The sequence below is a fragment of the Antedon bifida genome, chromosome 4 (assembly GCF_963402885.1).
Source record: "Antedon bifida chromosome 4, ecAntBifi1.1, whole genome shotgun sequence".
Taxonomy (NCBI): Eukaryota; Metazoa; Echinodermata; class Crinoidea; order Comatulida; family Antedonidae; genus Antedon; species Antedon bifida.
The window spans coordinates 3,933,341-3,958,026 of record NC_136229.1 but is presented as its reverse complement, the minus strand read 5'-3'; the positions used below and the strand labels follow the sequence as shown (position 1 = coordinate 3,958,026).

At 37.4% G+C, this 24,686-nt stretch overlaps 1 protein-coding gene and 11 non-coding genes across 12 annotated transcripts; 1 reads left to right on the top strand and 11 right to left on the bottom strand.

Annotated features, from left to right (window-relative positions):
• Window positions 1-154: 154 nt before the first annotated feature.
• On the top strand, window positions 155-24,686 carry LOC144839923 (pregnancy zone protein-like). Its single transcript, XM_078695503.1, has 30 exons — window positions 155-287; window positions 1,085-1,140; window positions 1,633-1,819; window positions 2,259-2,343; window positions 2,997-3,102; window positions 3,563-3,689; window positions 4,095-4,204; window positions 4,553-4,732; window positions 5,052-5,285; window positions 5,845-5,992; window positions 6,469-6,641; window positions 7,360-7,509; window positions 7,616-7,807; window positions 8,383-8,446; window positions 8,786-9,038; window positions 9,566-9,800; window positions 10,336-10,477; window positions 16,972-17,096; window positions 17,685-17,823; window positions 18,602-18,778; window positions 19,348-19,429; window positions 19,684-19,843; window positions 20,169-20,243; window positions 20,482-20,656; window positions 21,092-21,300; window positions 21,480-21,701; window positions 21,990-22,117; window positions 22,275-22,440; window positions 23,088-23,190; window positions 24,053-24,686. Exons 1-30 carry the CDS (start codon window positions 164-166, stop codon window positions 24,088-24,090), a joined length of 4,365 nt encoding a protein of 1,454 aa, XP_078551629.1. The 5' UTR covers window positions 155-163; the 3' UTR covers window positions 24,091-24,686.
• On the bottom strand, window positions 11,307-11,378 carry Trnam-cau (transfer RNA methionine (anticodon CAU)). Its single transcript has one exon. It is a non-coding gene; the product is annotated as a tRNA-Met (tRNA).
• Trnam-cau (transfer RNA methionine (anticodon CAU)) lies at window positions 11,457-11,528 on the bottom strand. Its single transcript has one exon. It is a non-coding gene; the product is annotated as a tRNA-Met (tRNA).
• Trnam-cau (transfer RNA methionine (anticodon CAU)) lies at window positions 11,610-11,681 on the bottom strand. The gene has a single exon. It is a non-coding gene; the product is annotated as a tRNA-Met (tRNA).
• Window positions 11,763-11,834, bottom strand: Trnam-cau (transfer RNA methionine (anticodon CAU)). The gene has a single exon. It is a non-coding gene; the product is annotated as a tRNA-Met (tRNA).
• Trnam-cau (transfer RNA methionine (anticodon CAU)) lies at window positions 12,218-12,289 on the bottom strand. Its single transcript has one exon. It is a non-coding gene; the product is annotated as a tRNA-Met (tRNA).
• Window positions 12,371-12,442, bottom strand: Trnam-cau (transfer RNA methionine (anticodon CAU)). The gene has a single exon. It is a non-coding gene; the product is annotated as a tRNA-Met (tRNA).
• On the bottom strand, window positions 12,674-12,745 carry Trnam-cau (transfer RNA methionine (anticodon CAU)). Its single transcript has one exon. It is a non-coding gene; the product is annotated as a tRNA-Met (tRNA).
• Window positions 12,827-12,898, bottom strand: Trnam-cau (transfer RNA methionine (anticodon CAU)). Its single transcript has one exon. It is a non-coding gene; the product is annotated as a tRNA-Met (tRNA).
• Window positions 14,036-14,107, bottom strand: Trnam-cau (transfer RNA methionine (anticodon CAU)). Its single transcript has one exon. It is a non-coding gene; the product is annotated as a tRNA-Met (tRNA).
• Trnam-cau (transfer RNA methionine (anticodon CAU)) lies at window positions 14,644-14,715 on the bottom strand. Its single transcript has one exon. It is a non-coding gene; the product is annotated as a tRNA-Met (tRNA).
• Window positions 14,794-14,865, bottom strand: Trnam-cau (transfer RNA methionine (anticodon CAU)). The gene has a single exon. It is a non-coding gene; the product is annotated as a tRNA-Met (tRNA).

The following is a 24,686-nucleotide window of genomic DNA, read 5'->3' as shown; positions in this document are numbered from 1 at the left end:
ATGCTTGTCTTACGTTTAAATATCGCGCGCTGCTTTGGTGGTTGACGTTGACGCTACCTTAATTAAAGTAGAATGGAAATCAAGCTGTTGACATTTTATTTTTGTTAAATTATCGTTGCCCCTACCTTGAATCAATGCTTATATATATAGTACAACGGCAATCATGATTGTAAACTTTGAGACAGAAGGAAGAAGCTACAGGAAAGAAATCCGAATAACAATATACGGTGAGCAACTGGAAACATACATCCAGACTGACAAACCGAAATACAAGCCAGGACAAGAAGGTAAATACATAGGCCTAATAGTTAGGGCCTACCGTATTGCATTATTATAGGGCCTTTATTATTTTATAGGGCCCGCATATAATTTGTGAATAACGAAAATGTTTTGTCAATCAGCTCATTCTTAAACCTTGATTGCCACCGTTGGGCGCAAAGCAAACACGTTGACCAATCACGTATGCGCGTTGTGATTGGTAAAATAATTTGCGTTGTGTCTAAGTGGAAACATAATTACTGTATTAGGCTTTAGCTTTCAAGTTTAATTATCAAGCATGTTTTTAATTAGGCCTAATCTCATACCATAGAGAAATAAGTTATATCTTATTTCCCCATGCTCATACCTTATCAGAATGAACCAACATACACATGTTAATTGTTTATTGCACTGTTTATTTGTTTAAAGCAGTTGTTCCGTTTGTTTTAAACATTTATTTATTCCACTTTATTGAGTGTTGTTTATCTACACTTTTACTGTTTACTTTTTATTGATTGGCAGTTTGCGCTCCAATGCATTGGAAACAAACTATCAATCAGGAAGTAAATTATCAATTGTCAATCAAAGAGTTTGTTTCATCACTCTTCATATTAATAGATATATAGAATTAATGTTCTTTGCCTAATGTCTTCATATTAATAGATATAATATGTTTTTTTTATGAGGACATTCTTAGTGTAAATGTTCATTGTGTTGTTAATTTTGTTTAACATTGTATATTAAGACGTTGTATAATGTACCAACACTAAAAAGATATGGTTTTCGATATCACCAACATATCAAGCTTTTTCTTCTTTTTTTAAAGTAAAATTCCGAATGCTGTCAATTAAATCACCGTCAATGAAAGTAGTGAAACAAACCGTAAGTAATATAATGTGAAATTTATTAATAATATAGTACCGACATTAGGTCATTGGTTAACTATGAATTTTTAACTTGAACACTTCTAAATCGCCGTTCCGTTCGGTCGCAACACAATGTTTGGGTCGCGAAAACAAAATGATGGGTCGCGAAATTGTATCCGATGATGAAACTTTTTATCAATTAATACACTGAAATGTTCTCAGTCACGAGGACAGTTATTTTCTTTTTAACGCTGTTTTCCACAAGTCGCCGTTTCGATTTTTGTGTGTAAACTAATGGGGAATTCAGCTAAGAAAGGCAATGTGTGCCAAAATATTTTTCTTTTACCAATATTTTAATTGCAATCTAGAACCAGACTATGTACAAAGCAGTACAAACTCTCGCATGTTTTAAAGACAACACACTTTTGCTATCTAATAGATTTAAAGCATATTCAACCACAGATAGATAGATAAAGTAACGAAGAATTATTTTAAAATTCATATACAGATACCAAGTGTTGTTGTGGAGTCTCCAAATGGACTTCGTATCATGCAATGGGATAATGTAAAAGCAGACGAAGGCCTTGTAGACTTACAGTTCCAGCTATCAGATGAACCCATGCTAGGAAGATGGAAAATCACGGCAAGAGTTGGCAACAGACCTGTGATTCAATCTTTCGAGGTTGAAGAATATGGTAATAATAATTGTTAATTCAAATGTCTAACCTTTAGGTCTACACAGAGAGAGAATAGTACATTGCGGTATCAGTACCGTTAGATCTAGATTACGATAACACTGATGAAAGCAGAACTTATGTACCTGCAACAGAAATTTGTTTCTTAGTTTTTGGACCTCTTCGTCGAAAGGCTGCCTTCTTTTATCGAAAATGTTATAAGGTCATTGTCGGATCACCTCAGTTTTATTCACAATTCAAAGAAAGTAGAATAATATATTTCCAAAAGATACTAGGCCTACAATAAAAGAGATACATTATAGACCTAGAAACTATCTTAATCATTCCTAATGCATTAAAAAGGTATTGACTATTAATAGTTAATCTAATGTAATTTTGAAGAGTCCACTTCATGTATATCCAGATTTCTGCAAAAAATAGTTGATTTCTTTCTCATCAGTTTTACCGAAATTCGAAGTGTTAACAGAGACGCCATCTGCTATTTACATTCGTGACAAATCATTTAAAATGAAAATCTGTGGAGTGTAAGTATTAGGCCTATATTTTATTATTGACTTGTCTTCTGTAGCCTGGTACTGTAACTATTGAACAAACTGTATAAGTGTTCCTGTACCTTGGTTAATTTGTATACAGTTCTTTCAACAGATCGATTAGAGTTGGGACAGTTTCCTTTTTTTTTTGCTGCTCTCCGATTTGATTTATTTGCATCTCATTAAAAACATAGACCTACACAATTTATGGTACAAGATATATAAATATATACAATTTCAATTTAAAAACAGACAAAAAAAAAGATTTTAAAAAGATGCAGGATAGCCCTTGAAAGTCACTTAGGACTTATTTTCAATGCGGTCGTAGAAGAACGAATTTAGAAAAGACAATAAAACAGAAAAAGTTAACAATACATTAAACATACTTAAAAATACTGGTAAATGAGTTTGAAAATATTACTTTTCGATTCACTATCACGGGCTCTATTCATAAGATATTCCTTAACTTTTATTTTAGGATTTTCTATAGATTTGCATTGTTTTATTACATCTATCATGGAGGATATTTCCATCTATCTGGTATAACATCATTCTCTTATCACCTTTTTACTTTAAATATCCACACCCGGACTTTCAATAGTATAAGATGAAGTAGTATAATATGAAGTGCTATTTCTATTATTCAGATACACATATGGACAACCAGTAAGGGGCTCTGTTAATGCGACATTGTGTTTTAAATATTCGTGGAGGGATTGCGATCCAGAAACAACTGTCGTTAAGTATTCTGAAGTAAGTAACCATAAAAAGGTACTGGTAGGCCCTATATTTATATTTTTCAGTCCAAAGACCGTCATATTGTAAAAACAGAGGGCAGCATTTATCAGTGTTCAACAATGTTATGTAAAATAATTCTAATTATAAACTTTATTATGTGTGTTTTTTTGGAATCAGTACAAAAAAAAAGCAGTACAATTATTCAGTTAAATCAAAAGTAAAGCTTGGCTCCTACTAGAGTCCCAACAACGTACTAGACGCAACAAGCTAGTTGACCAATCAATGGATTATTGCTTTTCATTGGTTGCGTTGCGCTTAAGTCCTTCGTGCGTTGCATTCTCTAGTGGGATAGAATATTTACCGTAATTCTATTCTGCCTTCCTTTTGAAAATGATCAATTCGGCCATTGAGTAATGTTTATTAAACCGTCAGGCCTAAAATGTCAATGTTGTTATGCTATAATTTATGATTATAGGATACTGAAGTAGATGGGTGCAGTGAATTTGAAGTAACTTCAGAAGAACTAAAATGGGATATTTCACAGTATTATTATGGCGGACGACAACTATCAGTCAACGCGAACTTCACGGAGGAGGGAACAGGTATTATATTCTGGAAAGTGTATGCATATACAGTACTGTATTGCTAATAATTAAACTCTGTAAATTGAAGTCGACGCATGAGAGAATGCCTAAAGCGTAGTTCCCACTAGCGGAGCAAAGGACACAACGTAAGAAAATGCCCTTCCAATATTTGTGCTTGCCTGGCCCCCGCCTGCGTGAAATCAAGCCTGCAATGTTTGCAGCACTGTTGCGTCGTCGGTTCCCACTTGTGATGTGCAGACGGGGGCAAACACAATTATCGAAAGGGCATTTTTTACGTTGCGTAGGTTGCGTTACGTTGCGTCGCTAGTGGGAACCACGCTTAAGGCAAAACATCTCCGACACGGAACCAACTTGCACTGAACGTACATACCCAGTTTACAAAGCTTCATTTCTTTTTTTCAGACATTACTTTGAGTGGCTCATCACTTTCTACTACTATTAAGAATACAGCCGTCAGCATACAGCTTGAAGGGCTTGACAATTTTAAGCCTGGTTTTGAGTATCACGGAAAGGTAAGTTTAAACAACAACTTCTTGTTCTGCATTGCTAATTGTATAAACAGTAGGCATAATGTCAAAGCTTAAACAATTCTAATATATAACTATATTTAATGCAATATTTTGTTTGAAGGTTTGCATGCCGAAATCAAACGTTGAAGTTTGCGGTACACCACGTATATTAGTTCTGAAAAGAACTGTTGAGTTTCTCAACGTTTCGATCAATATGCTCTGAGGACGATAAAAGCATATTCATGGAAACGTCGAGAATCTATGGTGTACCGCTAACTTAATTGGTTTAGGTCATTGTATAAAACAACTATAGGCCTAAGTTGTATAAATCTATGTATTATCTATCTTTAGGTTGTTGTAACGAATGTTGATGGTAGCCCAGCTGATGGTATAAACTTAACCATAGCTGTTAGGGAGAAATATAACTCGGTTGAAAACATCCATTTTTTCAATTATTTCACGGAAAATGGAGTCGCTAAGTTCAGCTTTGATGCTCCTATCGATACTGCTATTTCGTCGTTGTATATCAAGGTAAATATATCTCTGTTTTCCGTGGGATGCAAATCAGATTGAAGTGTAGGCATGCGCGCATGTAGGCCTACACGCTGTCTAATGCTTGGTTTCCACTGAAGACAAAACGCAAGGACGTAACGCAACGCAAGCGTGTTGACCAATGATACGCGAAAGTTCTAATAATCCAAAGCTTGGTCAACTCGATTAAGTTGCGTGTACGTCCTTACGTTGCGTTCTAGTAAGAACCAAACTTTACTTCATCATCTATTGCGCAATAACAGTAAAAACAGTGTTCTGTTAATTTACACAATATCAATAATTTTAATTTGAAATATAGGTGACCGCCGAAGGCTACGAAACGGATAGTACATTCGATGATTTCTATGGATTTTATAGAATCCGTTACACTCCGTCGGGCACAAAGCAGTTACAGGCATTCTATTCTCCCAGTGGAAGCTTTTTGATGATTAATCCAGTAGAAAATGTGCTTAGCTTTGGAAGTGAACACACTTTCAACGTCGACTACACTGTCCCTGCCGGTGATAGCCAAATCATTCAGTTAAAGTATATCGTAAGTTGATTACTTGTTGTATCCCGAAAATGTATGAGTGTGATTTAGTGTAGGCCTGGTTTGACGTAAAGCTCCGTCTACACTATCAAACTTTATACGTGATGTGCCCATATATGGACATGATGATGTCACATCACTACCAAATCTGGGCATATCACTACCATATTTGGGCACTTTTTTGTCAAACTAGTGTAGACAGAGCTTTATACTTTTTTCATGGTCAGGTTAAAATCCGGCCATTGACAAACCTGTCATTTACTTCTTGATAGTAAGATGCATACACTACATCGGTATAAATATTTTTTAACTAAGAGTTTTACCAATTTGGATGAATTTTTAAATTTTTTACTTAAAAAAGCAGATCTGTAATAAAAAAAATATCTTTTATTGTTTTTTATTACATTTATTATAAGAAATTTACTTTTCCATTTAACAAGTAACTCTCTCTCTCTCTCTCTCTTTTTTGTTTGCCGCGCCAAACTAGTTAGTTCTTCAAAACAAGAAAATAGTAATGTTTCATGATTTTTTTTATAATGAAATCATAATATTTTTCAACTAGGTAATGGCAAGATCAAGTGTAATAAGTTCTGGTAAAATGGACGTAAATGCACCATCCTGCACCCGTAAAGGAAAACGAAGCTCCCCTGGTTTTGGTATTATCGATTACGAATACGACCTACCAGACACACCAGACCAAGAAGAATTAGGTAAGAAAATGATTTTTAGATTTTCGTCATCAATAATTTGTTTGTTTTTTAATATCTATTTTTTTCATATTGTGTACTTGTTTGTCTTGTGTGGGTTCGTCCCACTGCACCTTTATTACGATACTCTGTCAAAAATATGTGTACATTTACATTTTTTTTTTTTTTTTATTAATTTTTTTTTAAATATACATATTGTGTACTTTAACACTCTGGCTTATTTTATTTTTTTATAAAAAGATAGCAACCTTTCGTTTTTACGACTCGTTCCTCGGGCAGATGTTGAGTAAAAATGTCATTCTGCGCCGCAGCTCCCCTGTTTATGAGTGTGCGCTGAATGATTTTTTTACTCATCAGGCGCGTAGTCTAGTGGCGCTTTGTAAATAAAAGTCACTCATACAAAGTAACAATGTAGCCCTGCCATTACGAACGTTTAAGAGTCGATGGATTGATTGATTGATTTTTGCTTTATCATATAGTCATAGGATTAGAACCACTTCCTTTGAATTGCCGGTTCTCGTTCAGTCTACCAATTGAAATTAAGCCAGAGATGTCACCAGATGCTAAGCTGCTTATCTACTACGCTCGCAAAGATGACGAAGTGAGCGCAGACTCTCTTAGCTTCCAAGTAACCAAAGGACTCGCAACTCCGGTAACTTTTAAAACTTGTTATAAATCATACATACATTAAATTACTATTTACTTGCTTACTACATTATACTGTGAGATTAATTATTTCTTCTTTCTTTCTATCTTCTTCCTTCCTTCCTTTCTTTCTTTCTTTCTTTCTTTCTTTCTTTCTTTCTTTCTTTCTTTCTTTCTTTCTTTCTTTCTTTCTTTCTTTCTTTCTTTCTTTCTTTCTTTCTTTCTTTCTTTCTTTCTTTCTTTCTTTCTTTCTTTCTTTCTTTCTTTCTTTCTTTCTTTCTTTCTTTCTTTCTTTCTTTCTTTCTTTCTTTCTTTCTTTCTTTCTTTCTTTCTTTCTTTCTTTCTTTCTTTCTTCCTTCCTTCCTTCCTTCCTTCCTTCCTTCCTTCCTTCCTTCTTTCTTTCTTTCTTTCTTTCTTTCTTTCTTTCTTTCTTTCTTTCTTTCTTTCTTTCTTTCTTTCTTTCTTTCTTTCTTTCTTTCTTTCTTTCTTTCTTTCTTTCTTTCTTTCTTTCTTTCTTTCTTTCTTTCTTTCTTCCTTTCTTCATTTTCCTCCTTTCTTTCTTTCTTTCTCTCTTTCTTTCTTTGTCTCTTTCTTTCTTTGTCATGTGACTTTATTATCTGTGTGGTGAATTCCTACCGCATGCTTTTTATAATCTTGGTCCAATGTGGTACTTATTTCACAACCAGAATCATGAAATGAATAAAATATTGTTGTATATTCGACAGGTTGCCCTAGAATTTGAACATGAGGAGACACGACCAGGAGAGACGACAACGCTCACAGTTCAATCCGAAGCTAACTCTCTATGTGCTGTGGGAATTGTTGATAAAAGTGTTGAACTTTTAGGAACAACCAACCAACTCACCAACGAAAAGGTAATCACGTTGTTGTTTGGTACGGTAGCATAATGTTAATAATGTAGACAGAGCTTAATTCTCGAGTGTGTTTCGTTATATAATCGATACTTTCATTTCAACCTAGGTATTCCAATCTCTTTCTCGCTATTCGTACGGCTACTTCTACTATCCATTGACTACATGTAAACGGAGACTGTTTCCTAAAGATGAAGAAACAGATGAACCTCCACCAACAGTGCCTACCAGGAAGGGTTACACCCTTACAACTAGCAAGTACACAACAACAAAACACGCCGATACCGTTACAGTATTCACGGTTGGTCTATGTTATTATTTTTTTTACTGCAATCAAAATATTATTTGGTTTAAAAAAGGTTTTTAGTGAGATCATAGATTTAGTGGATGGCCTATTTAAAATCCAAAGGACTGGGTTCGATTTGTCTGTAACAATAATGGTTTAAAGAAAAAGGTCAATTTTAGTGGGATCGTATCTTTAGTGGGTGGCCTATTTCAAATCCAAAGGACTGGGTTCGATTTTGTCTGCAACAATATTTTTTTTTGTTAGGCCTAAGTCAATTTTAGTGGGATCGTATCTTTAGTGGGTGGCTTATTTCATATCCAAAGGACTGGGTTCGATTTTGTCTGTAATAATTAGTATAGCCTGGGTGCAGAACAGTTAATATACAAATTTGTACTGCACCCAGGCTAGTAACGCTACGTAGGCCTAAACCTTTTGATGAAAATTATACAATTGTAGGTGAAAATGATACGTATTCCGGTGGTATGAATGACGAGCTTAGTATTACATCAGATAACCAACATGTAGGCCTACATCTATTAGCATGATTGTTAAGATACATTATTTGTGACAAATCTTGTTTGTTTCCACAGAATGCAGGCGTCGCATTTGCAACAAGTTTGGATGTAGAAACAAGACCATGTTATCAAATCAAAAGTATGTTAATTCTCAAGTCTTAGATCTTTCTGGGGCGTGAACAAAATTTCATTTTATGTGTTTTGTTTTGCCAAAACATAGAGAGAAGCGCACATTTTGTCTGGCAATGTTCTTTAGCGGCGGCGCGCTATCTTTCTTTTTTTTTTGTACTTTATATTTGTATGTGTTACTCTGAGACACAAATACATAAAAGAACAGTACAATAATCAAATTGACAACACAACGTTACATTCACTGCCCTGATAAACGCTGTTGTTGTAGGCCTAACCTATTTGTACAAGCGATGTTCTAAAAGACAAAAGTAGATAATTTTTAAAAAATGTTTTTTTTTTATTAAAGGTTATTACTGGCGACGTGATTATCCATACTACTACAGTCCTCGAGGTGATTTTGGTATTGGTGGTGGTGGTGTAGCAGGCCCACAAGGAGGCATAGCTCTTGAAAGGAATTTTAACGTAGCTGTAGACGCCGTCGATGATGCAGACGTTGCTGGAAGAGGTCGAGTTGGAGAGGGTGCAGTAGAACCAGAACCACCTGTCAAGATACGGACATACTTTCCCGAAACTTTGTTATGGCAGATAAAAAGAACTGAGTAAGGAAATTTAGTCTTGATTTTAAACACTACACGTACCTACACTGTGATCTTTCGCAGTCGACGTCGAAATGAAACCATTTGCTTATAGATCGCTTGTTTATGCGCCGGTTAAATGGACTTATGATTTCACTTACGATAAAATGGCAAAAAAGGGCAATGAAAAACAATACGGTAGTAATAATAAACTTATTTATAAATGTATAAGTGCTGTTTACCACAGCGACAAAAAATAAAACCGGTGAGATTTTAGTGACTTGAATTGCTTAAAAGATTGACACTGACGGCAGATGTAGATGTAAAAACAAGTTCCGGACAAACCAATGTTTTTAGGCAAAAAAAAAACCCCCTTTGGATATAATGATGATTTTTTTAGAGTTGTAGTTATTTCAAGCTAAAGTAGTATACGTATGAAACGCCATATGTGTCAAAATATTGATCTTTTTACTATATTAAGTCAAAACTCCGTCTGGAACCCAGACTGTAACTAACAGACGATAACTAATTAAATATAAATGTTCTTTCAGCCAAACAGACGGAACTGCAGAGTTTGATTTAAACGTTCCTGATACTATAACCGACTGGAAAGCAAACGGCTTCTGTATCTCACCCGATAGCAACATTGGAATTTCAGAGACGGCCACATTACGTGCGTTTAAGCCGTTCTTCGTCTCTTTAACTCTTCCATATTCCGTCATTCGTAACGAGACCATTCCATTGAAGATAACAGTGTTCAACTACCTGTCTGATAAATGCCTTATGGTAAGTTCATGATTCAAATTTATTTTTTAATACTGTTTTGAAAAATAACATCCCCACGATACGAATTTAGGATTCCAAAATGCTACTGGTCTTACACACGCTTCTTACAAAATTTACCTGATTGTAGTACAATAATAAATTACATATTTTTAACCGCTAGAATACACAGACGAACGGTAACGGTAAATGGTACCGTATTTCTTATGACTATTTACACAAAACGCTCAGGATAGATACAGATTGTACGTGGGACAAGCTACGCGGTTTTCCGCTTACCGTTACCGCTCGTTTGTAAATATGCCTTTATAACAAACAATTAAATTTCCACGTCTTTCCTACACCACCATAAGAGTTTTGACCAGCATTCTCTACATCTCTGTACTTGGCTGCTGGGTTTGTAGTTTGTCGGTCGATTGTTTTGACTTGTTACAACAATATCCTGTTTAAAACACAAATTGATTCTACGACATTACCATTTATTTTAAATACACTTTTTAATAAAATTCTTTTACTTTTTTACTTGCTTCATTTTTAGGTTAAGGTTGTACTAAAGAGTAACGCTGGCTTTACCACACTCGGTAGTGACTTTACTCGTAAAGTGTGCGTATGTGGTGGAAGATCCAAGACTGTACAATTCAGAATCGTCCCACACAAACTTGGAGAAGTTCCAATTACAGGTATGCCAAGACTTAGACTTGCCCCAAGTCTTTATTGTCTTTTTTATGTTATTCCACCAGTCGACGTTTCGATTTGTGTCTGAAGATACAAGCTCAAGTAGTATACATATGAAAATATTTACCTTTTTTCTGATATTAAGTCAAAACTCCGTCTGGAACCCAGCCTAGACTAATCTAATCTACACATATCTTGGTCTAAAGTATGGTATAGTTATTTCAGAAGTTGCAGGTTTGAATCTCACCAAATATGAACTTTCAAAATCCGTTTTTAGATTAATCTTAGATACTGCGCATGTCCAAGCTTCCTTCGTGGTTTAACATAATAATAGCCTACATGTGTTAACTTAACTGCTCCAGCACGCTTCCGCTGCGCCACTCTGCTGGTTGAATGTTAGAAAGAGCTAAAGAGAAATAATTGTTTGGCAAATTCGAAATACGTGTGAATTTAAAAAAAAGTTAGCAGAGCGAGGTTTCGATTCTCGGACCTCTGGGATATGGGCCCAGCACGCTCCCGCTGCGCCACTCTGCTGGTTTACCGAGTGTGGTAAAGCCAGCGTTACTCTTTAGTACAACCTTAACCTAAAAATGAAGCAAGTAAAACAGTAAAAGAATCTTAGAAGAGTTAAAAAGAAATAATTTATGGCAAATTCGAAATACGTGTGAATTTAAAAAAAATTAGGAGAGCGAGGTTTCGATTCTCGGACCTCTGGGATATGGGCCCAGCACGCTTCCGCTGCGCCACTCTGCTAGTTGAGTATTAGAAAGAGTTGAAAATAAATAATTTTCTGCCAAATTCGAAATACGTGTGAATTAAAAATCAAAACGAAATTAGCAGAGCGAGGTTTCGATCCTCGGACCTCTGGGTTATGGGCCCAGCACGCTTCCGCTGCGCCACTCTGCTAGTTGAGTGTTAGAAAGAGTTAAAGAGAAATAATTTCTTGAAAATTCGAAATACGTGTACATTTTTAAAAAACGAAATTAGCAGAGCGAGGTTTCGATCCTCGGACCTCTGGGTTATGGGCCCAGCACGCTTCCGCTGCGCCACTCTGCTGGTTGAATATTAGAAAGAGTTGAAAATAAATAATTTTCTACCAAATTCGAAATACGTGTGAATTAAGAAACAAAACGAAATTAGCAGAGCGAGGTTTCGATCCTCGGACCTCTGGGTTATGGGCCCAGCACGCTCCCGCTGCGCCACTCTGCTGGTTGAATATTATAAAGAGTTGAAAGTAAATAATTTTCTGCCAAATTCGAAATACGTGTGAATTAAAAAACAAAACGAAATTAGCAGAGCGAGGTTTCGATCCTCGGACCTCTGGGTTATGGGCCCAGCACGCTCCCGCTGCGCCACTCTGCTGGTTGAATATTATAAAGAGTTGAAAATAAATCATTTTCTGTCAAATTCGAAATACGTGTGAATTAAAAAACAAAACGAAATTAGCAGAGCGAGGTTTCGATCCTCGGACCTCTGGGTTATGGGCTCAGCACGCTTCCGCTGCGCCACTCTGCTAGATTAGTATTACAGAAAGTTAAAGAGAAATAATTTCTGGCAAATTCGAAATGCGTGTGAATTTAGAAAAAAACGAATTTAGCCGAGCGAGGTTTCGATCCTCGAACCTCTGGGTTATGGGCCCAGCACGCTCCCGCTGCGCCACTCTGCTAGATTAGTATTACAGAAAGTTAAAGAGAAATAATTTCTGGCAAATTCGAAATGCGTGTGAATTTAGAAAAAAACGAATTTAGCAGAGCGAGGTTTCGATCCTCGGACCTCTGGGTTATGGGCCCAGCACGCTCCCGCTGCGCCACTCTGCTAGTTGAGTATTAGAAAGAGTTGAAAATAAATAATTTTCTGCCAAATTCGAAATACGTGTGAATTAAAAATCAAAACGAAATTAGCAGAGCGAGGTTTCGATCCTCGGACCTCTGGGTTATGGGCCCAGCACGCTTCCGCTGCGCCACTCTGCTAGTTGAGTGTTAGAAAGAGTTAAAGAGAAATAATTTCTTGAAAATTCGAAATACGTGTACATTTTTAAAAAACGAAATTAGCAGAGCGAGGTTTCGATCCTCGGACCTCTGCGTTATGGGCCCAGCACGCTTCCGCTGCGCCACTCTGCTGGTTGAATATTAGAAAGAGTTGAAAATAAATAATTTTCTACCAAATTCGAAATACGTGTGAATTAAGAAACAAAACGAAATTAGCAGAGCGAGGTTTCGATCCTCGGACCTCTGGGTTATGGGCCCAGCACGCTCCCGCTGCGCCACTCTGCTGGTTGAATATTATAAAGAGTTGAAAGTAAATAATTTTCTGCCAAATTCGAAATACGTGTGAATTAAAAAACAAAACGAAATTAGCAGAGCGAGGTTTCGATCCTCGGACCTCTGGGTTATGGGCCCAGCACGCTCCCGCTGCGCCACTCTGCTGGTTGAATATTATAAAGAGTTGAAAGTAAATAATTTTCTGTCAAATTCGAAATACGTGTGAATTAAAAAACAAAACGAAATTAGCAGAGCGAGGTTTCGATCCTCGGACCTCTGGGTTATGGGCTCAGCACGCTTCCGCTGCGCCACTCTGTTAGATTAGTATTACAGAAAGTTAAAGAGAAATAATTTCTGGCAAATTCGAAATGCGTGTGAATTTAGAAAAAAACGAATTTAGCAGAGCGAGGTTTCGATCCTCGGACCTCTGGGTTATGGGCCCAGCACGCTCCCGCTGCGCCACTCTGCTAGATTAGTATTACAGAAAGTTAAAGAGAAATAATTTCTGGCAAATTCGAAATGCGTGTGAATTTAGAAAAAAACGAATTTAGCAGAGCGAGGTTTCGATCCTCGGACCTCTGGGTTATGGGCCCAGCACGCTCCCGCTGCGCCACTCTGCTGGTTGAATATTAGAAAGAGTTGAAAATAAATAATTTTCTACCAAATTCGAAATACGTGTGAATTAAAAAACAGAACGAAATTAGCAGAGCGAGGTTTCGATCCTCGGATCACTGGGTTATGGGCCCAGCACGCTTCCACTGCGCCACTCTGCTGGTTGAATATTGTAGGGAGTTAAAGAGAAATAATTTCCTTGCAAATTCGAAATACGTGTGAATTAAAAAAAATAGCAGAGCGAGGTTTCGATCCTCGGACCTCTGGGTTATGGGCCCAGCACGCTCCCGCTGCGCCACTCTGCTGGTTGAATATTGGAAAGAGTTGAAACTAAATAATTTTCTGCCAAATTCGAAATACGTGTGAATTAAAAAACAAAACGAAATTAGCAGAGCGAGGTTTCGATCCTCGGACCTCTGGGTTATGGGCCCAGCACGCTACCGCTGCGCCACTTTACTGGTTGGATATTAGAAAGAGTTGAAAATCAATAATTTTCTGCCAAATTCGAAATATGTATGAATTAAAAAACAAAACGAAATTAGCAGAGCGAGGTTTCGATCCTCGGACCTCTTTGTTATGGGCCCAGCACGCTTCCGCTGCGCCACTCTGCTAGTAGTGTATTAGAAAGAGTTAAAAAGAAATAATTTCTTGAAAATTCGAAATACGTGTACATTTTTAAAAAAACGAATTTAGCAGAGCGAGGTTTCGATCCTCGGACCTCTGGGTTATGGGCCCAGCACGCTTCCGCTGCGCCACTCTGCTGGTTGAATATTATAAAGAGTTGAAAGTAAATAATTTTCTGTCAAATTCGAAATACGTGTGAATTAAAAAACAAAACGAAATTAGCAGAGCGAGGTTTCGATCCTCGGACCTCTGGGTTATGGGCTCAGCACGCTTCCGCTGCGCCACTCTGCTAGATTAGTATTACAGAAAGTTAAAGAGAAATAATTTCTGGCAAATTCGAAATGCGTGTGAATTTAGAAAAAAACGAATTTAGCAGAGCGAGGTTTCGATCCTCGGACCTCTGGGTTATAGGACCAGCACGCTCCCGCTGCGCCACTCTGCTAGATTAGTATTACAGAAAGTTAAAGAGAAATAATTTCTGGCAAATTCGAAATGCGTGTGAATTTAGAAAAAAACGAATTTAGCAGAGCGAGGTTTCGATCCTCGGACCTCTGGGTTATGGGCCCAGCACGCTCCCGCTGCGCCACTCTGCTAGTTGAGTATTAGAAAGAGTTGAAAATAAATAATTTTCTGCCAAATTCGAAATACGTGTGAATTAAAAATCAAAACGAAATTAGCAGAGCGAGGTTTCGATCCTCGGACCTCTGGGTTATGGGCCCAGCACGCTTCCGCTGCGCCACTCTGCTAGTTGAGTGTTAGAAAGAGTTAAAGAGAAATAATTTCTTGAAAATTCGAAATACGTGTACAGTTTTAAAAAACGAAATTAGCAGAGCGAGGTTTCGATCCTCGGACCTCTGGGTTATGGGCCCAGCACGCTTCCGCTGCGCCACTCTGCTTGTTGAATATTAGAAAGAGTTGAAAATAAATACTTTTCTACCAAATTCGAAATACGTGTGAATTAAGAAACAAAACGAAATTAGCAGAGCGAGGTTTCGATCCTCGGACCTCTGGGTTATGGGCCCAGCACGCTCCCGCTGCGCCACTCTGCTGGTTGAATATTATAAAGAGTTGAAAGTAAATAATTTCCTGCCAAATTCGAAATACGTGTGAATTAAAAAACAAAACGAAATTAGCAGAGCGAGGTTTCGATCCTCGGACCTCTGGGTTATGGGCCCAGCACGCTACCGCTGCGCCACTTTACTGGTTGGATATTAGAAAGAGTTGAAAATCAATAATTTTCTGCCAAATTCGAAATATGTATGAATTAAAAAACAAAACGAAATTACCAGAGCGAGGTTTCGATCCTCGGACCTCTTGGTTATGGGCCCAGCACGCTTCCGCTGCGCCACTCTGCTAGTAGTGTATTAGAAAGAGTTAAAAAGAAATAATTTCTTGAAAATTCGAAATACGTGTACATTTTAACAAAAACGAATTTAGCAGAGCGAGGTTTCGATCCTCGGATCTCTGGGTTATGGGCCCAGCACGCTTCCGCTGCGCCACTCTGCTGGTTGAATATTAGAAAGAGTTGAAAATAAATAATTTTCTGCCAAATTCGAAATACGTGTGAATTAAAAAACAGAACGAAATTAGCAGAGAGAGGTTTCGATCCTCGGATCTCTGGGTTATGGACCCAGCACGCTTCCGCTGCGCGACTCTGCTGGTTGAATATTGTAGAGAGTTAAAGAGAAATAATTTCCTTGCAAATTCGAAATACGTGTGAATTAAAAAAAAATTAGCAGAGCGAGGTTTCGATCCTCTGACCTCTGGGTTATGGGCCCAGCACGCTTCCGCTGCGCCACTTTACTGGTTGGATATTAGAAAGAGTTGAAAATCAATAATTTTCTGCCAAATTCGAAATATGTATGAATTAAAAAACAAAACGAAATTAGCAGAGCGAGGTTTCGATCCTCGGACCTCTTGGTTATGGGCCCAGCACGCTTCCGCTGCGCCACTCTGCTAGTAGTGTATTAGAAAGAGTTAAAAAGAAATAATTTCTTGAAAATTCGAAATACGTGTACATTTTAACAAAAACGAATTTAGCAGAGCGAGGTTTCGATCCTCGGATCTCTGGGTTATGGGCCCAGCACGCTTCCGCTGCGCCACTCTGCTGGTTGAATATTAGAAAGAGTTGAAAATAAATAATTTTCTGCCAAATTCGAAATACGTGTGAATTAAAAAACAGAACGAAATTAGCAGAGAGAGGTTTCGATCCTCGGATCTCTGGGTTATGGACCCAGCACGCTTCCGCTGCGCGACTCTGCTGGTTGAATATTGTAGAGAGTTAAAGAGAAATAATTTCCTTGCAAATTCGAAATACGTGTGAATTAAAAAAAAATTAGCAGAGCGAGGTTTCGATCCTCTGACCTCTGGGTTATGGGCCCAGCACGCTTCCGCTGCGCCACTCTGCTGGTTGAATATTAGAAAGAGTTGAAAGTAAATAATTTTCTGCCAAATTCGAAATACGTGTGAAATAAAAAACAAAACGAAAATAGCAGAGCGAGGTTTCGATCCTCGGACCTCTGGGTTATGGGCCCAGCACGCTCCCGCTGCGCCACTCTGCTGGTTGAATATTAGAAAGAGTTGAAAGTAAATAATTTTCTGCCAAATTCGAAATACGTGTGAATTAAAAAACAAAACGAAATTAGCAGAGCGAGGTTTCGATCCTAGGACCTCTGGGTTATGGGCCCAGCACGCTCCCGCTGCGCCACTCTGCTGGTTGAATATAAGAAAGCCTAGTTGAAAATAAATAATTTTCTGCCAAATTCGAAATATGTATGAATTAAAAAACAAAACGAAATTAGCAGAGCGAGGTTTCGATCCTCGGACCTCTTGGTTATGGGCCCAGCACGTTTCCGCTGCGCCACTCGGCAGGTTGAATATTATACTTAACATTAAGGTTTTTCTAGCATATGCTAACAGCAGTAACATTATTTACTAACATAATAAACAATAGAAATATCTTTATATCATATTTGATAACCCCAATGTATTTATTACTTCAGTAACTGCGGTAACCAAGGGATTCAATTCTGGTGTGAGCAAAAGAATGTGTGATGGCAGCCCAGAGGCCGCAGACAGGAAGTATGTTGGTTTGTCGGATGGCGTGCAGCGAAATCTTCTTGTCGAGGTAAGCAACAACCCTATTTTTGTGGTCCTGGGAAGGGCACTACTTTTGTCGACCAGACCAATGCTGACTTTGCAGAGACTTTTAGATGTGTCGCACTAAGCGTTATAGTACCAGTAACTTTTAATTCCTGCACAAAATGGTGAAATCAAGATCGCCACATGATTGTCAAACAGATGTTCGAATATTCTGTAATTCTTAGAATTTAAATGGCGCTGACTAAACAACATTATCAGTCATCAGTTACACGTGTTTCCGTTATTTTATGTCACGTGTATTTGTTTTTCTGTAAAGCTTTGTCTACATTATCAAATTTTATGTGACAAAAAAATGTGCCCAAATATGGTAGTGATATGACATCATCATGTCCATATATGGGCACATCACCTTTTTGTTTGTCACATAAAGTTTGATAGTGTAGACAGAGCTTAAGACAGTGAAGTCGATGATTTTGATGTTGCACATCACATTTTTTGACACATAAAGTTTGATAGTGCAGACAGAGCTGAACTTACGTCCTTGCGTTTCCTTCATTGCAACCAAACTTATATTGGATTATATATAATTTGATAATAATGTATTCTTTTGCAGCCGGAAGGAATAGAGAAAGATGTAACGCAGTCATCTATTGTGTGCTTGACTGACGGCGAAGACGACAAGTCCAGTTACGAGATAACTTTTCCCGACAATACTGTACCAGACTCAGCCAGAGTGAGATTGCAAATAATCGGTACGATTTATATACTATTTGAATATTTAAGCCTACTACCATACAGGAACATTTATGGGGAGCCATTTGTCGTATTCGATTGTGACTTTACCGTTGAATATAGTTTTTCCGTTGAGTACTTGTTTAACGGAGTATTTTGAACGTTGAGATTGTTCTTAATGAAAAAGCTTGAGTTAACGTTTTGTATTCGAATGATTTTGTGTTGAGCACAATCCGTTTACAATTTACAGTACAAAAACGAATCTTTATGAAAGTTCCCAATCGAATACGACAATTATTAGGACAAATTAATATAGAAAATGTTGTCCTAAAGACAAAAATGTCGTGACAACATAATATTTTGGCCATAATGGCTGGCCAAAAAAAATGTAATGATTATCGTAAAGGTTACTGTATCGTAAGATTAATATAATTTATTGATTGATTTATTGACTATTCAAATTAAAGCAATATAATACTGTACATAGAAATGACAAGAAAACATAAACAACAAATACAATTTGTTTCTCAATGAGTTATAAACTGTCATCATTATGATACTGTAACTGTATAGGCATGTGAAATGTATGTATGTATTTATGGTATTTTACAAAACCATTTTAATGGTTTTTTTTCCTATTTTTTTATTATTTCATTTCCAAAAACACAAAGCGCCACCAGCTGTGGTAATAAGACAAAAACAAACACACATTGGTTCTCAACAAGATGGGTTTTTTTTCTTCTTTTTTTTAATGTTTATTGAAATTAATTTTTTCTTAATAATTGTGTATTCCTTTAGGAGACATCATGGGACCAGCACTCAACAACTTAGATCGTTTGATTAGATTGCCTACAGGGTGTGGTGAACAAAACATCATCGGCATGGCTCCAAATGTATATGTGTTAACTTACCTTATAAACACTGGACAGGCTGATGATCAAATGAAAAAGCGCGTAGTGTTCAATATAGAATCGGGTAAGTTCCAGAAGGTGAACCAACAAACGCATATCTGCGCTTATAAATTTTAACAAAAGCGCATAAAGCTCTATCTACACTATCAAACTGAATGTGACAAAACAATGTGATGTGCCCATATATGGACACGATGATATCATATCACTACCATATTTGGGCACATCACATCACATCATTTGTTGTCAAACTAGTTTAGTAATAGTGTATTCAATACCCATATTAGATAAGTTTCAGTAGACTTTTCCACGCTTATGGCGTTGTTTTAATGTGGTTCTTTCTTTCTTAAGGATTTTCCACTCCACTGAAGGACATATCTTTCCTCCAAAGCTCTCCATTTACTTCTCTCTTTTGCAACCAGTTGTTTTTATATTATCTCAGGTCATCTCTTCATCTTATTTTGGGGTTTTCTCTTTTTTTTTTACCCTATCATTGGGTGCCAAACTGTATCCCTATTTGTCCGTCTATTGTCGTGGAGTCTTGCAACGTGGCCCATTGGTTATTTATTCTTATTTATCCATTGAAACCATACAAATATATTTTTTTAATTGTTTAAATTTATTTTTGTATAGGTTACCAACGAGAGTTGAACTACCGTAGAAGAGGAGGGTCGTATAGTGCTTTTGGAGAGAGCGATGATGAAGGTAGTACTTGGTAAGTTTGCGGACTAGATAGAGTAGGCCTAACAATAACATTACTTTTTCTTTGCAAGTTTCATATAGATCTAGAGGTACAATAGTCCGAGCAACGCAATATAACAACAGGACACTGGGCTCGCCTTCCCAAGATAGGAACTCGTAACAGTCCTTTGATCTTATGTCTAGCTGCGACATATAAACTGCATTTGTGTTAAGAACATTTGCAGAATCATCACAGTTATTTATAATTTGTTATCTCCGTTTTTATAGGTTAACTGCATTTGTGCTAAGAACATTTGCAGAATCATCACAGTTCATTAGAATTGATAGCGAACTGATGGAGGAGAGCCTTAGCTGGCTGGAGCTCAGCAGGAACACCACAACAGGTTGTATGATATCCAGAGGACGTGTCCTGCACAAGGCTATGAAGGTTTATATACATTTTGTGTTTATTATACAATATTAGTTATAGAAGCATGTAGGCTTGGCCCAAGTCTGTATTTATTGTCTTTTTTATGTTAGTCCACCAGTCGATGTTTCGATTTTAGTCTGAAAATACAAGCTCAAGTAGTTAGTATACGTATGAAACTCCATATGTGCCAAAAATACTGATATTAAGTCAAAACCTACTGCAAAATAGCTATACGGTTCAAACCGTGTAGTGGAGTAAATCAAGAGTTAGTACACGATTGTCTATGTATTAATACAAGTTCGGATAATAATATATTTCATGTTTTCTTCCTATTTCAAAATAGGGTGGCGTTTCCGATGAGATAACACTGACTGCATATACTTTGATAACTCTACTAGAGGCTGGCGGACAATCTTCTGTAAGTAAGGCTCTCTCTACACTATAAAACTTTATATGTCCATATATGGACATGATGATGGCATATCACACTTTTTTTGTCAAACTAGTTTGATAGTGTAGACAGAGCTTAAGAATGATGAGTTTTGTACTCCTTCTATCATTTTTTTTAAATGTAGGCTAAATATTTTATTCAAACGTGTGTCGTAAAAAGCATCAAAACTATCTGATCAAAGATTTTAACGTTTTTATTTTCTTAGGAAAAATTCATTGAGGATACAAGCAATTGTCTTGTCGATCGATGGAATGACGTTGGATCTGGCATACGAGATGATGTATATTCAGTAGCATTGCTGGCATATGCTTTCAAACTGTCCGGTCATACCTTATACAATGAAGTACTTGACCAGTTAGATCAGCTTGCAATCGATGAAGGTAAGTCAGCAAATAGAGCGTTACTTGGGGTTAGTTATTAACCCTGGTAAGTTGATTCCTACCACTAATGCAATCTAACAACAGAATGCTGAGCTCTGGTGATCAAAGTGTTTATCTGTAGCTGCGACACGATCAGTTCCACGCCCCTTAATAGACACTGCGCGCCGCTGAGAATGTACATAGTACAGACTGTAAAGCTATGTCTACACTATCAAACCAGTTTGACAAAAGAAGTGTGATATGCCCAAATATGGTAGTGATATGCCCAAACATAGTAGTGATATGACAATATATATAGGCACATCACATTTGTTGTCACATAAATTTTGATAGTGTAGACAGAGCTTTAGTATTTGGGAAAAAATGTCCGACATTCTAAACGCGGCCTTTGTAGTTTTATTCAATACTTTGACACCGTACTTTATTTATAATCAGATGGTCTAAAACACTGGGAGCGTCCTGACAGCAAAGTAAACAAAGATGAGTGTTTCTACTGTCGAGCACCTTCAGCAGAAGTAGAGATGACAGCTTACGGACTGCTTGCTCTTGATTTGAGTGTCGATGCCAATGTTGTGGAAGGCTTGAAGATCGCAAGATGGCTGGCTCAACAACAGAACGCATACGGTGGATATTCGTCTACTCAGGTTAGAAATTTGTGCTTATTTATCATTTATTCTTTATATTGGGTAGCCTCTTCATTCAAAGACTGTTTTCCCAGAGGGCCCAGTGTGTAGTACTATAATGGGTTTGTGACAGTGGCTGATATATGGCAACGTACTTCATTGTGTTTGATTCATAAAAGGTGTTGTCAATCTCATTGCAGGATACAGTAATTGCCTTGAAAGCACTTTCATATTTTGCCGAGGTACTTTATGGAGGTGAGACAACTGAGATGACGATAAAAGCCTCGTCATCGGCTGGTGGCGAAGAACAAGTTTTCCAGATTGACGCCTCAAATCGTCTGCTACTTCAAAGAATGGACATCGAAAAAGCACCAACAACGGTTGAGATTGAAGCTACAGGAAGTGGATGCGCTCTTGTACAGGTAGGCCAACTTTTGATTTGCTACCAAAGATATTACTATGTAACAGTACTTAGTAGTAGCCAAACTCAAAATTTGACGACAATATTAAGCTCTGTTTACACTATCAAAGTTTATGTGAAAAAAAAATGTGATGTGCATTGGACATGATGACGTCATATCACTACCATATTTAAGCATATCACTACCATGGGCACATTACAGGGTTTTTTTTGTCAAACTAGTTTGATAGTGTGGACAGAGCTTTACATGACATGCTACTCACACTGACGTAACTTTACTGTTTTGTAGATTCAGTCACTGTACAACATCTATGAGAAGCCAACCGTTGCAAAGGAACCTTTTACCATCGACGTCGAGTCTTGGTCTCCAATTGAGAAGCTTGGGTGTGCCAAACAGACAATGAAAATTACTGTATCGTAAGTTGATTAATTGAATTTAATAAATACATTTTTAAACTGAATCCACTTTTTTCTTTCTTGTTTCTGTATTTAATTAAATTTGTTTACTTCTAGTTCAGGTTCTAAGTTTATTAAAATACATTTTTAATACATGTAAATTATGTTTAATTTGTAGATATAACGGCGATGATGGAGCGTCCAGCATGGCTATTGTTGAGGTCAAACTGATATCTGGATACTACGCCGACAAGCTATCTCTGCGTAAACTAAGCAAGGACCAAAAACTAGGATTCAAACGATATGAAATCAATAATAACATCGTCGACTTTTATTTTGATGAGGTACCGGTGTTTATCTATAATAAAATAATTGTAAAGCTCTGTCTACACTATCAAACTAGTTTGACAGAAAAGTGTGATGTGCCCAAATATGGTTGTGATATGCCATCATCATGTCCATATATGGGCACATCACATTTTTGTCACATATAGTTCGATAGAGTAGACAGGGCTTTACTAGTCAAAGGCAATCTACTAACAGGATGCTGAGCTCCTGAGATCCGAACGTGTTTATCTGTGGCTGCGACACGATCAGTTCGAATCCATGTTCATAGTAGGGCCTACAGTTCTGTTGGTATTTGTCGCTGCCATGCATAAGATCAAAGAACTGTTACGAGTTCCTATCTTGCCAAGGCGAGCTCAGTGTCCTGTTGTTAGATTGCCTTGCTTAGTCTAGGTTCTAGACTGAATTTCAACTTAATATTGGTATAAAGATAAATATTTTGTGACACACGGCGTTTCATACGTAAAATAGGCCCTACTTGAGCTCGAAATGTTTCAGACAAAAATCGAAACGTCTACTGGTGGACTCTAACATAAAAGAAAATTTGGGCAAGTCTAGAGATGATTTACTGATTGTTAAACTTTTATGATTTTGTATGTATGATTTTGTATTCGTATTCATTTGATCAATTACTGTATTTTTTCAGTTCACTGCTGAGGCAATAAGCTTTGAATTCGACGTAGACCAAGAACTTGTTGTGAAGAATCCTAAACCTGGAATGATAACTGTATACGACTACTATGAAGCAGGTAAAGTACCACACCTTAGGCCTAGTCCCCCGACACCACTCCTCAAACACCACTCCTTATAAACTATTCCTCCGACACCACTTCTCAAACATCACTCCTCAAACACCTCTCATCAAACATCACTTTCCAAACTCCACTCCTCAATCGCCACTCCCTAAACGGCACTCTCCAAACGTCATAACCTCAAACACCACTTTCCAAACGCCACTCCCAAAAACGCCACTCCCCAAGACCACTACTCAAACATCACTTTCCAAACGCCACTACTCAAACGCCACTCCCAAACGCCACGTGACTCCTCAAACACCAATCCTCCTTTCCAAAGAACATCTGCACCGTTTGTAGATATCGGCAATGCCAATTCTCCATTTCAAAATCCCGCTTAAGCTTGGTTCCCACTAGCGACGCAACGTAACGCAACCTATGCAACGTAAGAAAATACCCTTCTAATAATTGTGTTTGCCCCGCCTGCGTGAAATCAAACCTGTGATGTTTGCAGCACTGTTGCGGCGTCGGTTCCCACTTGTGATTACGCAATACAGCACTTTGCGTCGATACGTCACTGTTGCGTTCTAGTGGAAACTACGCATTAAAAGACCAGTTTATCGAACGCGATGGATCTGATCTTGTGTCCGTATAATGGCCAAGACGACTCGTCTCGTCGGGATTCAACTCGGACAGCACCGACGAGTCAAGAAGTTTCGTCGGACCTCGTCGTACGATGCTGTCTGAGTTGAATCCCGACGAGACGAGTCGTCTTAACTAAACGTGTTGATAAAAATTGTATACAAAGTATGGTAACATTTAACAAGTTATAAAAGCAGTTTTTGTAATAGTATGTTTATTTTTATTCTTGTTTCAGAAATGAAGTCGGTTATACCGTACAAACTGTCGTGTTAGAAGAATCTAGCATGAGTTAAATACAGTTCACACAGAAAGAAAACCCTCAACATGAATAACTACAACACGTTTATGTTCACTAACATGATTCCATCGGCCTACAGCATTCTACTACAGTATTAATCTGTTGTCTACACGCGCTACTATTGAATAATTCGTGATGCTTTAAGATATATTGTCCCCCTAAAAAATTGTCATTTTAATGTCACATGCATAATAGTTATTCACTTTGACCAAAAACTGGATCGAACAAAAAAAAATATTTACCTGAAAAATGTAATTTAAAGCAAAAAATACTTGTCTGTCAGACAATGGTTTTTAGTTAAAATTAAACGTTTCTTTTGTCTTTTTATAAGAGAAATAATTGTGTTTTGGGGGTATTTTATTAAAGCTGCAAAATAGCATTTTTAAAGTCTGATTTTATTAATCTTCATTTTTCATGTTTTTGGGGGGACAATACATCTTTAAATATTGAATCTTATAACGATGGCGTGTATTCATTGTTGAATATTAATGTTGATAGTAGACATTTTGACTCTTTATTTAAGGGTTACTTTTTTATATGTAAGTTTATTTGAGTATTTTTACACAGAACT

Bases quoted from the DNA above. Each gene is read 5' to 3' on its own strand.
- LOC144839923 (XM_078695503.1), top strand. From the start codon at position 164: ATGATTGTAAACTTTGAGACAGAAGGAAGAAGCTACAGGAAAGAAATC. The intron at 4,733-5,051 runs GTAAATATATCT...TTTGAAATATAG, and splicing joins TTTCGTCGTTGTATATCAAG to GTGACCGCCGAAGGCTACGA. The intron at 7,510-7,615 runs GTAATCACGTTG...ATTTCAACCTAG, and splicing joins ACCAACTCACCAACGAAAAG to GTATTCCAATCTCTTTCTCG.